The following is a 12,592-nucleotide window of genomic DNA, read 5'->3' as shown; positions in this document are numbered from 1 at the left end:
CCCACAGAAGTAATGGGGAGGAAAGGAAGAGAGGGAATGGTCTGATTTTCCTAAGCTGGAAGTCAGAAATTATTCCAGATCCGCTGCAATCTGAAATTGGAATATTTCCACACAACACGCCTCAGCCAGCAGCACTGTAATCTGTTTTAATTAAATAAACTGGAAACGCAGATCAGGCCGATGAGTGGAATGAAGGTGCCACAAACTTATATTTATAGTTCTATCGACAGAGGAATCATGACATCTGCTACCAACTTCTGCAGCTGTTTTATAAATGGAATAAATAAAACCCATGCAGAACAGCACCAACCTCACCAGAGATGGGCTACTGGGATTCTCCCTGCTCGACATTTCCAGTTTGTTTTACTGAAATGTTTTTGCCCACATTAGAGCAGACGGAGGAAGCTAAGTGGGGCGATGCGAGCACTGAGAGGAGGGGAAGTGAATTCCCCGTGGCTGCCAGGCTTGGAGCCTGCACTTGCCCATCTGGGAACATGAGCCCTGTGCCCTCGAGCACTCACACAGGCCCCAAGGGCACACTGGTGGGCACAAGCCAACAAAGAGCCTGCTGACCCCAAATTAAAGCAAACAGGAGCCTGGGGTGAAGGATGGGGTGGGACGAGAAGGACAGAGCAGAGCAATCAGACAGACATGAGAGCTAAAAGAAGGGAGGACGGGAAGCCTAGAGACAAAAGAAGAAATGAGTGGGCTGGGGCGGAGGCAGAGAGTGGGGGGAAGCAGCAGCCCCACTCCCATGAGGGCCTCTGAACCCCACCATCCAGTGGCACTCTTCCACCTGATGCCCAGAGCCCACCTCTCAGACCAAGATACTGGCGGGTACACACATCTGTTTCTTGACTGCAGATCTGGATGCCCAATCAGATCCCTGCAGCTGTAGGGAGTGTCCCCATGGGCACCTCAGCCACCCTCTGGCTCTTTAGGACAACTGAGCACCACGAGGGATGTAAAGCCTCATTTGCAAGCTGCCCTGCCCCCCAGAAGAAGCTTGAATCTCAGTCACTAGTGAAGTTTGCCCATTTGAGAGGCCCTGAGGGCCCTCTGGGTTCCATAAGGTCACATGATCTCACTGTGCGACAGTACAGGACCCTCAACCAACAAGCTCGTAACAGGCAGCTTGGAACAACTTTTAAAGTGCTCCAGGCATGGGTGGTTTCCAGAGCTTAGAATATGTGAAATTTTGCTATTCAATAAACAATTGAAAAACTCACCCACCAAAGACTTCAAGGGCACCAGCCCTGCCACCTGCAACCAAGACCAGTGTCCAGTTGCTCTGGACTGCCAGGTGAGGTTGAGCTGGCCTCTTAGGACTTCAGCCCAGCAGTGCAACGTGAGCAGGGGATTCAAGTAGCACAAACACCTGCCCCACTGTCCCGCCCTACACTCAGTGCCCATGTCCCTAGGGCCAGAACTGATGGTGGGTTCAGCACTCAGACCTGGGACAGGGACTGGGGTGTGTCCGATGTGTAGCCCCCAGGGCAAGGCAGCGTAGGGATGGCAAGGATCAGAAAGTTCTGCTTAGGTGGCCTCAAATGTGACAAGCTCCACCCCTATCCCACATGGATGGCAAGAAGTTAAAGGAGATTATGCAGGCCACAGTGTGGCACCCACAGGACACTCAGTAAGTGACAGGCAATGTCCATCATCTTCATTAACAGGACCAGCACAAAGGAGACAGCAGACCTCAGCAAATGGGCTCATGGTCCAGGGATGACCTGCCCAGAGTCCCATTCCCTAGAAAGAACCAGGCTGGAGATGGGAAGGTTCTGACTGTGGATCCCATACTGGGCTGGGCATTGGATCTATGGGCCAGAGTGTGGGTGGGCTGACAGCAGGTCACAGGAAAGAGCAACCTATAACCCCACAGCTGGCTTATTCCTGGCCCCTGGCTGGTCCTTGCCAATCCAGGATTCTACTCAGTTTCCCTGGCAATGGGGCCCCGGAAGTTCTGCCACAGCAGCCTCAGCACTAAGAATAGTCAACTGGTGGCTCAGAAGTCAGAGCCCTGTGGGGAGAGACCACAACCCACAGCCTCATCTGGAGTGGGCAGGGGTTGCTATGGCCACTGGGCAGTTCCATAGGATATGGGAGCCATGAGACCGGAAGCTTCCCACCTTGGGTGGACTCAGCTATTACAGTTTGCACCAGCCACAGATACCTTCTAGGTTCTCCATTTCTCCTGTGTGGGAAGCAAGCAATCGTCCTCGCCATGGCTGGAGGGAGGACCCAGGTCAGACCTCTGCCCCACAGCCCTCCTCGCCAGGCCCATGCAACCACCAGACCTCACAAGACATCAAGGCCTTTTCATAGCAAGTGGAAGCTAGAGATGTGGACCCCACCCTGAGTCTTGTGACTGGCACCCCGTCCCTGAGGCTAGCCTTAACTGTGGGGGCATGGCCACTTCAGGCAGCGCCCAGCCAAACTCTCACTGGACTCCACACCTCCCACCAGGCTCTGCCTCTTCTTTGTCAATGTGCTTATTGGTGCCCATTGTCGTGGCCGTGTTCTCCTGAAGTCTAACCTGTGCCATGCCTGTGAGGAGGACCAAGCATAGGGTACCCCTGGGCAACTGCCTGGGCCCAGGGACTTCCTCAAAAGCTCCTGTGGCCAGCCAGTGGCCCCTAACTAGCCTCTCACTGAGGGCTGCCCTGCAGTGGGAACAGGAGGATGCGGGCCTGCCAGGGCAACACTGCCTTCCCAGGGCAAAGGGCTGGTGCTAAAGGCTGGAACATGGGGTGGGGGACAGAGAACATCTAAGAGGCCCTTCCCCTGAGGGCACTATGGACCTGAAGCTGCCTGGGGAACCACACCTAAAGCCAAGATCAGAAGTACCCCTACTGACCTGGTTCTTGCTTCCAGGCAGCAAGGCCTCCATCCCCGGGGAGCCGCTGGACAGTGCAGGAGCCTGTGTTTGCCCTGCTTTCCCCAGTTCTTCTCTACAGCACCACGCTTCCACATAAAAATGAACCACCCTTAACAAACTATAGGAGAAATAGCCACCACCTGTGTGCTTCCCTGTGTGGGGGTACTTCTGTGATGTTACCCAGGGCTGGGAGAAAGTCTTCCAGTTCCACTGGCCCTTGCTCAGTCAGCATCCCCAATCTAGACAGCCAATCTATCCTCCATAGGATAAGGCCGTGTCGCCGCCCTCACCTCACTGTGAGTGAAAGCAGATCTCTTGGGAAAGTTAGGGAGTTCTCAAACCTCACACCCCATTTGGTCCTAAACTACCTGAGAGCAACCGCTCTGCATGAGGAACTGCAGCCAGGATGGAACTGTTGGGTGCCTCTTAGGAGCAGTGCTATGCCAGACAGAGACCTCCTCTAGCCTCACTGGGACCCTAGGACCCCATACCCACCTCCCATAGAATAGAGTCCAGATGACTCCTCCGTCCAGTTTCCCAAGTCTCCCCAGAGGAGCTTCACCCTCCACAAGCACAGGCTCTGGGCGCCTCACTCCCTCTGCCTAGCAGCAGACCTCGACCTGCTGTACCCTCACTGAACAGGGAACTCCACAGCACCTGACTCAGCACAGCCACAGAGGTCTGGTCCATGGGCGAAGGACCCAATGGGGAGGAAAGATGAAAAGTGGGGGCAGGGGAGAGGCAGCCTTCTCCCCAGCAAGGCTTCCAGACAGGCTGGGAATGACACAGGGGGTGTTCCGGGTTGAGCAGGAGAATAAAAACAATGTTGAGGAGAAACCCTCCCTGGGGCTCCTCCACAGCAGACCCAGCTGAGGGCTCTCAAACCTGCCCCAGGCCCAGAAGCAAGCCACAGGGCTGCAGCTGCTGCCACCTGGTGGTGGCAGGAAGCCCACAGTTTCCCACCTCTGTGGATCTAGGTGCATGGACAAGACTCACAGGGGCATCCAGTATGTCCCCCCAGCTCACACTCAATCCAACCACTATTGCATTCCCAAGGGCTGGGGATGCCACTGCCCATGCTTTTCTCCCCCTGCCAGGCAGCAGCATGCCCCCTCAGGGACAGTTCTACAAAAGAAGGCTGCCATCTACCACGTGGAACCCTGAGGGAGATGAGGTGCCAGGCCAGAATATTTGGCCACCTCAAACAGCAGAGTAGGTGGCATGTCCACTGACTCTAGGCAGCAGGTGGTAACAGGTGGACCTGGAAGGAGGGCAAGGAGGTCCAGAGCACTGTATGTGGGTCTCTACCCCAACACAGCCATGGGCTGCTGCAGCCCAGGTCCAGAGCAGCAAGGCTAGCGAGAGGTCAGATCACTTCTGGAGGGCCCAAGGGACTGTGTGCAAAAGGAAACAGCCATGACAGAGACCCCAGGTAAGGAGCGGGGAGCAGCTCCTCAGACCCCACCCTGCACCTGGACTGGCCCCTTGAACCCCACAGTATTGGAAGGCACAGCTGGTGTCAAAGTGCACTCCAGCTGGGCCTCTGATCTCTCTGTCTGGCAAATCCCCCATAACTTCAGGAGACACACGAGAAGCGGGCAACCTGCCCTTTTATGTCCCACAATAGAAGGTGAGAAGGGTCTCCTGACACACACCCATGAGCCAGGCGATGGCTGAGATCCACCAAGCTGCCCCAGGTGGTACAGTGAGCACATCTGGTCAGTGAGTGCCGATATCGCACCCTGGGTCATGACACAGAACTCGAACACATGGCACCGGCTGTGCTCAAATGCTGGGCTCATAATGACCTGTGCAGGGCATGTGGCCAACACAGATGGGGATTTCTCAATGTGAGAAATGCTAGGGATGTTGGAAGATGTCGAGCCGTCCCTGCATATCTCTCTTCATTAGCATTTCATATGGAGCCAAATGGGTGGTAACAGGGTGGCTATTAATGCACTCATGTCCATGATGGCTTCACTCTGTGCAGCCAAGGATGGAGGGCCCGCTCCTGGGAACAGACACTGAAGCAGCAGAATGAGCTCCCAACCAATGGGGTTTGGAGGTCAGTCCAGATCCAGAGGTCTCCCTCACTTGTGGTTCACTCTGCTTTAGAGTGCCAGTGAGGGCTGACCCCAGGCAGAGACATAGTGCAGGCCCCCAGGGTGCCTGCAGGGACCTCAGCATAAGCGAGAGGCTGAAAGGATGTGAGGGCAGCCCAGTCTGCAGCCTCCTGCTGTGGAGCAGGGACCCTGGGACCCCATACCCACCTCCCACAGGATAGAGTCCAGATGACTCCTCTGGCCAGTTTCCCAAGTCTCCCCAGAGGAGCTCCACCCTCCACAAGCACAGCTCTGGGCGCCTCATTGCCACCTGCCACACCCAGAGCCCTAGTCTTGGCATTCCCCGCACCTCCTCACATACTGGGTGACCTGCCAACCACCTTCCCCCATCTCCCTGGACGTGCCAGCCTCCAGGGCAATCAAGGTGGTCCAAGATAATTCCCTCATACGAACCTTGTTCTCCCAACACAGCACCCCTAACCTGTTAAACAGGTGAAGCTTGTTTATTAGACATCTCCCTCATCTAGCAGCTGAGCTCCAAAGGGGCAGGAACTCTGCTGAATGTTCCCCTACACGGAACTAGGCCCAGTGGGAAGCAATTGTGATCACACAGGAATCCTGGCTCTCCCCTCTAGACCCTGGCCATCTGTCCAGCTGGGACATCAGAGGTGATCTCCAAACACTGGCTAAATGAGAAACATAGACAGCACCCTGCATGGTGTGATGAGCCACACCAACACCTCTCATCTGCATCACCATCACACTGTGGATCCAGGCCCATCGTGGTGACAGTGAGCATCGAGACCAAAGGACACCACAGAAGCCTATGGGATTGGCAGTGCAGTGGTGCAGAGCAAGTGCTGTGGCTGCACTCTAGGTCTGGCACTGTCCCATACCAGCTCAGTATCCTGTGCACACCCCCAGGCCTCTCTTGGCCTTGGCTTCCTCCTCAGGAAAATCAGGATAACAACAGCACCTGCTTCTGGAGATGGAAATAAAGTGCAGAGCCGGCTGGCAATGCTGGCCAACTTGGTTGCGGAGGTTTTCCTACCTAAGAGGAGGCGTTGCCCATGCCCACAAGAGCTATGCTGCTCCTGCCAGGGAGTGGAGCAAACCCCTCCTCAGCTCTGCTGGGGAAACACCGGCATTTGTACCTCAGGGTGGGATGGTTTGCTGGGAAGCTGTGACCAGGCACGCAATGTTGCATTCTCAGGCCCATCAGGCAGATCCCAGCTCAGAGCAGATACAGGCTGTCCAGGGAAGAGAGGCCATGAAAGGCTCTGACCAGCCCAGGTACCCATCAGCAGAAAGCCTCAGGAGCCTTGAGTCATGCTAAGACAGATCTGCCCTCCATCCATTTTCCTCTAGAAGAGGACATGGGGCATCAAAGAGGGCCCACAAGGTGATGCAGGTGGCAGCAGGAGAAAGAAGAAAGAGGCCACAGACTGAAGCTGCCCTCTACCCAGAGGACCCTTTAGCATCCCAGAACAGAGACCTGGAGGGAAATCACACAAGGAGAAACCGCTGACCCAGGGATATGGGAAACACAGATCCAAGCCCACACTCTAGGCCTCAGGGGCCCCCAGAGGGAACTCTACTCAGCAAAGGCCACCCCTCAAACTGACATCCTACAATTCCTGCCATCTGGACAGGACTATCTAGGATCCCTCCAACTACCTCATGCCATGAAGAGAATTAAAGCAGACCATGTATGCAATATAACCATCCATGACCACACTCTCCCCCATAGTCCCTGGTCCAGGGAGGATGACCATCTGGGGACATGGGCCCTTTACCCACCCATGGCTCAGACTTACCTCCATCTCCGTACTGTGGGCATGCACCTTCTGCACCATGTCTTCAGCCTCCCGCACACGCCGTGTCAGCTGGGGTGAGTACTCAGCCTGGGTCATCTCACTGTCATAGGACCCCAGGATGGCACGCATGCCGTCCCGCTCCTGTGGGCATAGAGGACAGTTGGTCAGCAGAACATGGAGACAGGAGCCTGGGGAGCTCCCTTATGCAGCACCTCAAAGAGTTCAAGAATTCAGTTTCACGCTTACCTGCCAACAGTGCCCACCTCCAGAGCTCCTGTCCCAGAGGCCCCGGTGCTCAGAACTCCCAGACCTTTCACCACCTAGGCCAGCAATCCCAACAGCATGTCCTAGTCTCAGTGCTTACTCTCCCTGTGTCAGGCTGAATACCCGCTTGCTTTGACTTCTCACCAGATCTCAGACAGTTAACACTCAGAGCAAGGACACCAGCCAGCATTCTGGTGGGTGAGGAGGCACCCATCCGAGTAGGGACACTTGGCAACCTACTGGGATAAGAAACACTCTGCTCGGCCCAACTACCCTAACTCTAAACACAAGGCCAGGATCCATCAGCGAATGACTCCTCATGGATGCTTGAGGCCACCAGAGTGTCACTGGGCCACCAGCCATGCCAAGCAACCTGCCTCCTCTCTTGACACAAGATAGCAATCACAAGAAGCAGTGACCCAAGTTTCCTGAGACAACAGACTGATCACACAGCCAGGAGTCTCACTGCTTACCTACACCCTGCCAGAGTGGGAGTCAGGAAGTCAGGAACCCTGGGAGAAATGGGTGGCTCTTCCCCTGCCAAGACTGAGACTGATTCCTTCCTGAGACTGGAAAGATCCATCACACATGCCTGAATGAAAAAGTCTTGCTAAGCCAGCAGGGGGGCCTGCAGAGACAGAGGATGCCGCCTGGTGGGGAGCTGAACTGCTAAGGAAGGCCATGCCTCACAGGAAGCTGCCTCCTCCTCCTCCTTTGACTGAGGCTGTCAGATGTGAACCTAAGGCCACAGGGCCACGGGGTTCTCCCGGCTTCAGATACGCGATTCCTAGGTGGAGAAGGTCCGTCCAACAGATCCAGGACCAGGCAGGGGCTCCTCCCATCTGTCCTGCTGCCCCCCTACACTCAGTGGACTACATAACTGGGGATAGGGGAGCCCTTGTTCAGATGCCCAGGTGTGTCAGCGTACAGCTTCTCTGACCACCTGTGCATGCAAACACCCTGGGGGTCTTGCAGAAGGTAGACTCAGATTCCACAGGGCAGGCAGGTCTGGCTGCAATGCCATCTTGCACTGCAGAGACCCTACTAGTGTGCTCAGTGACCCCCCTTTTTGGCTCCGCCCACTTCTAGGGCCAGTGATGAGGATTCTGGAGCAACACAGGCCACAAAGAAGGGAATGGCTTCTGGGAGACCCTGGTTCAAACCCCAGCTCTGCCCTCAAGTCTCAGATCCTTCCCAGTAAGATGGAGACATGAAAGACAGCTATGTACCTCAATACTGTTGTGAACAAAGTGTCCAGAGAACTGCCCTATAAATGCTTGGTGCTCATGAAAGGATAGAATTGTATCAATGTTGGTGAACACTAGCAGTTAAGAAGTGAGGAAGCAGGTTTACATACTTACTGGCACATGCCCCTACCCAACACATGAATCCAGGGAAAGGAGCAGAGGCCAAGGTCAGACTAGCCCCTCATCACCTCCCTCTGTGCCCTGGCCAGCAGCTCCCTCCCTCCCACCCAGCCCTGGCTCAAAGGGCAATTCATGGCCCTGATGGAGACCTGCTCTCTCAGACCTCCAGGGGAACAAGACCTCCACACAGAAACAGGTCTACATGACCGCCAAGGTCCCCATGCAGGTAGCATTCTCTCAGTGTGTACTTCCACAGGCTGCTGCCCAACCATGTCCCCAGGAGAGGCCAGGCCCATGGCTCAGCCACCTCCAGCAAGAACACAGGCCCCTCCTTTGTGAGAAAGACAGGCAGCATGTTGGGGTGTAGGAAACCCTGCCTTCTCCTTCCTGAGATGATGGGCCCTCAGAGCCTTGGGCTGCAGTGTCTAGGCACTCTGCATTCACTGGCAAGGGACACAGTTGTCACACCAGTGTGGAGTCTGTAATTAGTTGATCACAAAAAATTCAATAAGTGAGAAATTAAAGTTACAAATCCAACTGGAACTGGTCACATATCCGGGGAAAATTTGTTTCCACAGGAAGGTTTATGGAGTGTCATAATTTTATTGAAATCCTATATCTTCCCATTGACTTTTATCGTCTCAAGCTGGTTACCCAAGTTATCATTACCAGAGTGTGGATGCCGCGTGAGGCTGGGGCGGGGGATCTCCTTTCATAAACAAGCTACAATTGTCTCCTTTATTGACCAATAAATCTCAAAAATGCTGCCCTTCACTACGGCTCTCTTCTATTACATCTCCAGGCTAGCAATGGCTGGCAAAGAAGAAAAATGTAAAGTGAAAAGTTTGTTGTTTGTACCTTTTCAAGAAATTGTTTTGTCATTAGCAGAAGAGCAGGCACTGTGCTGGTGTGATTTGGTAACGACTTTTTAATGACTGATTCCACTTGTGGTAAAGTTCGCTTCGTTTCCAATTGAGCAAACACAGACGATTAATCGCTGCACAAACAGGCGCCCAGGCTGTGCTGACAGAAGCCTTAAAGACTTGCTGGAGAAGTACAAAACAAAACAATGCTTTCCACTGAGTGCTTCTCCTGGGTACAGAACGGTCCTGTCTGTGAGCAATGGAGTTGGTTTGTCACCCCATTAATTAATGGCAATTCGAAGAGAATGCTGGGAGACAGGTTCACCTTTGAAGAAGCCAGTGGAGGACCAGGGGCCTTGTGCCTTTGGAGACCCCTAAACCAACCAGAGGATGTGAGTGCTTTCTATGCCTGTGGTGACCAGCCAGAGGCCATCCTAGTCCTGAGTCCCCTTCAACAAGGAAGCTAAGAGAGTAAAATGCCCAGTGGTAAAGAAAATCATAAGGCTGGAAAAGAATTTCAAGGTCAAGGCCAGACAGGAATTTTCTAGAAGGAAACTGAGGTATGGAACTGCAGAATCACTTGTCCGTGGCCCTAGGCATCCACTTACTGCTCATGGGTGTCTGAGCTTCCCAGAATGCCCTTCCTCCACAGTGACAGCCACGCCCAGCTGAGCACAGACCAGGCAGTGAGGCCAGCAGGGGGCATAGACTACCATCATGGGACAAAGAGCAGCAAGCAGGGGTGCAGGAGCTGGTCAGCCATGCTCCTGGGTGGAACTGAGAGTCCTGGGAGGCAGGGAACTATGGGCTCAGGGAGATCAAGGAGAAACCCACAGGCTGACACCATCACAGAAACAAATACGCCAGGATAGATCAGGTGAGTAGAGGGTGCAAAGCAGAGTTTGAGCCCAGCACCCCCAGCCCTGCCTAGGGGACCCCCCCTGTGGCAAATCTCTCCATACAAAACCACCCTCCTTGACCCCACTTCCTGCATTGCCACTTAGGCTACCCCAGGGGACATCCAAAGCCCATCCTAGATAGCTGCCACCTTCCCCCCACAGGTGCTAGGCTTTTGCTTCCCTCAAGGCTGGCCTGGAAAGTTCCTCCAGCAGGAATATGATGGGACCACCTTCCTTCAGGTACAGCATTTCTACCTGTGTTATACCTTGTATACCTGTGGTATACAAAGTCTTGCTGCAATACTAGCCCCTCCCTCCAGAATCTGCACCCATGTCACCCATGACCCTCATCTCCCACACCCAGCAGTCTGAGGTTCATTTGGGCCAACCAAGGACCTGGGGAGGGTTCCCCCACTCAGATTGTGCAGCTGCAACCAGTGGGACAGAGGGTGGGTTTTCTTACACTCCAGCCCTCTCTGTAGGAAGAGGAAAAGGCTCTGCGACTCCAGACTCCCATGGCTCTGGGTGAGCAGGAAGCACCATAGGCCACCAAGGGAGAGGGAGTCCATAGGAGGAACAAGCCAGAACATAGAGAAGGTGGGCTTCTCTGAAGATAGCACATGTCACATGTGTGCATATCTGTGTGACCATAAGTGCACATAATAAATTTAATGGGTGACCCAGAGGTGGCCAGCAGAGTGTAGGAGCCATGCTGCTGACACTCCTAGCCCTAATGGGCCTGGTCCTACTGCTGCCCCATGGCACCCTGGCAAGTCCTGCTGGGGTGCAGGTCTCCAGGAGAACCTGTGTAACCACCAAGGGCTGCTGGAAGCCTCTGCTACCTGGAGACCCAGTACGTTCATCCTTTATCCTTTTGCTCATATATTCACCAAACATGGATTCCATGAAGAGAAGCCAGGGAAGGTATGGAGAAGGAGCGCAGGCCTTTGGCAGAGAACACAGAACAGACCTATGGCCCAAGTGCTAGAGAGATGCCAGGTGGACACGGGTGACCACAGCATGTAGACTACAGCTGATGCATAGAGGGAAGGGCACACCAGGCAGAGGACACAGTGTGGGCAGTCCCCAGTGTGCCTTGCAAAAGAATAACAGGGACAGTGGTGATTACCCCTCAGCCACCATCGGTCAAGAGGAGGCCTTTTCCACCGAGCTCTTGAGACCAGTCCCAGAACACACCAAGGAGTGGCTTGGGAATGAAGAGACATCCACCACACATACACGGATGGCCAGAGTAGGTCACCTGGGCAGTGGGGTGCCACACACCTGCTGAGACGGTTGGGGGACAAGTCTGGGGAGGAGTCTGCCTCCTTCAGGGAACACCAAGACAAGCTTCATGCCCGGGCTGGAGAAGGGCAGCGCAGTGGCATGGAGGAGACAAGAGTGGGAGCCACAGTCCCAGTCTGGGAAGGGGAGCCACGAGGGAGTCTGTTGGGAAACAGATAATTCAAGGTGGCCGGCAGCACCTCAGGCTGATGGGAACAGAGGCGTGCGGCACAGTTGTCACAGAGCTTCCTTCTTCCCACCTTCCCAGACTGCAGCCCTTCACCCCTCCAGTGACATGAAGTGTTGCAAGCCCAGGACTAGCTCCCAGGTCACAGAGGCCCAACAAGGCCCAAATCCTAGCTGGACATCAACTTGCTTATGACCTTGGCAAGAATAATCAGCTCCCCGTGTGCCTCAGGAGGTTCAATCGTGAAGTGGAAGGGGCAAAGTGTCCAGCCAGCCTTGACTTCACATGTGGCTGCACATGAAGCTCTGGTACTTGCTAGGTGCTGAGTCACTGCTGTCCTCATGACCCTTCCTGCCACTGTTTGTTTCTCCAATGGGGAGAAGACACTAGGTGCTCTGTTGAGACAGGTGCATGTAAGTGTTTCTGAGCCCACCTCATGGTGAAGTAACCAGTGATTGAAGAGAGAAAGGGCCCACCCAGGATCATGAGCCAGGGAAGGTCCCCAGGAAGCAGGGGTAAGCCCAGAGAGACGGAGCTGAGCTGGTGGCATTTGCATGCAAGAGGGTCCCTTCCTCAGATTTCTCCTCTGGGCAAAGCAGTGGCCCTTCCATTCACTTCTCCCTGGTCTCTGCTGCCAGGGCTACTGGGTCTCTTACCTTCTCTGACCACCCATGCATTCCCAGGGCCGTTTGACCATAGCCACAACATGGTCAGCCAACTTGGTTACCTGCACTCAATTCTAGGTCCCTCCACAAGGTTTTTCTTAAGAAAAGGAAATTATGATCAAGTGCAGCTGCAAAGCCCTATTCTTACCTGTCCCATGGCACCCTGGCCAGCAGCTTCATGGAGTCAAGGAAAAACCCAGGTCTGCCCGCTCTGCCCACACTAGGCCTCCTTTTCTTTGGTGGGGTTCTTTCTTTTGTCTCTGGACCACAAGGTGAGTGTTCAGCTCCACCTCACTCTTTTG

General features: G+C 54.4%; 1 protein-coding gene across 10 annotated transcripts in view; it reads right to left on the bottom strand.

Moving 5' to 3' along the window:
- The window catches only part of Mad1l1 (mitotic arrest deficient 1 like 1), a 352,396-nt gene that overhangs the window by 154,179 nt on the left and 185,625 nt on the right, over positions 1-12,592 (bottom strand). For all 10 annotated transcript variants that reach the window (XM_015502048.2, XM_048785331.1, XM_048785332.1 and 7 more), the window contains one exon: positions 6,762-6,902. In XM_015502048.2, the coding sequence (XP_015357534.1) occupies positions 6,762-6,902 (141 nt within the window). The remainder of the gene's footprint in view (positions 1-6,761; positions 6,903-12,592) is intronic.

The sequence above is a fragment of the Marmota marmota genome, unplaced genomic scaffold, assembly GCF_001458135.2.
Source record: "Marmota marmota marmota unplaced genomic scaffold, marMar, whole genome shotgun sequence".
Lineage (NCBI taxonomy): Eukaryota > Metazoa > Chordata > Mammalia > Rodentia > Sciuridae > Marmota > Marmota marmota.
Note: the sequence above shows the minus strand (reverse complement) of the source record. Positions and strands in the feature narration are given on the sequence as shown.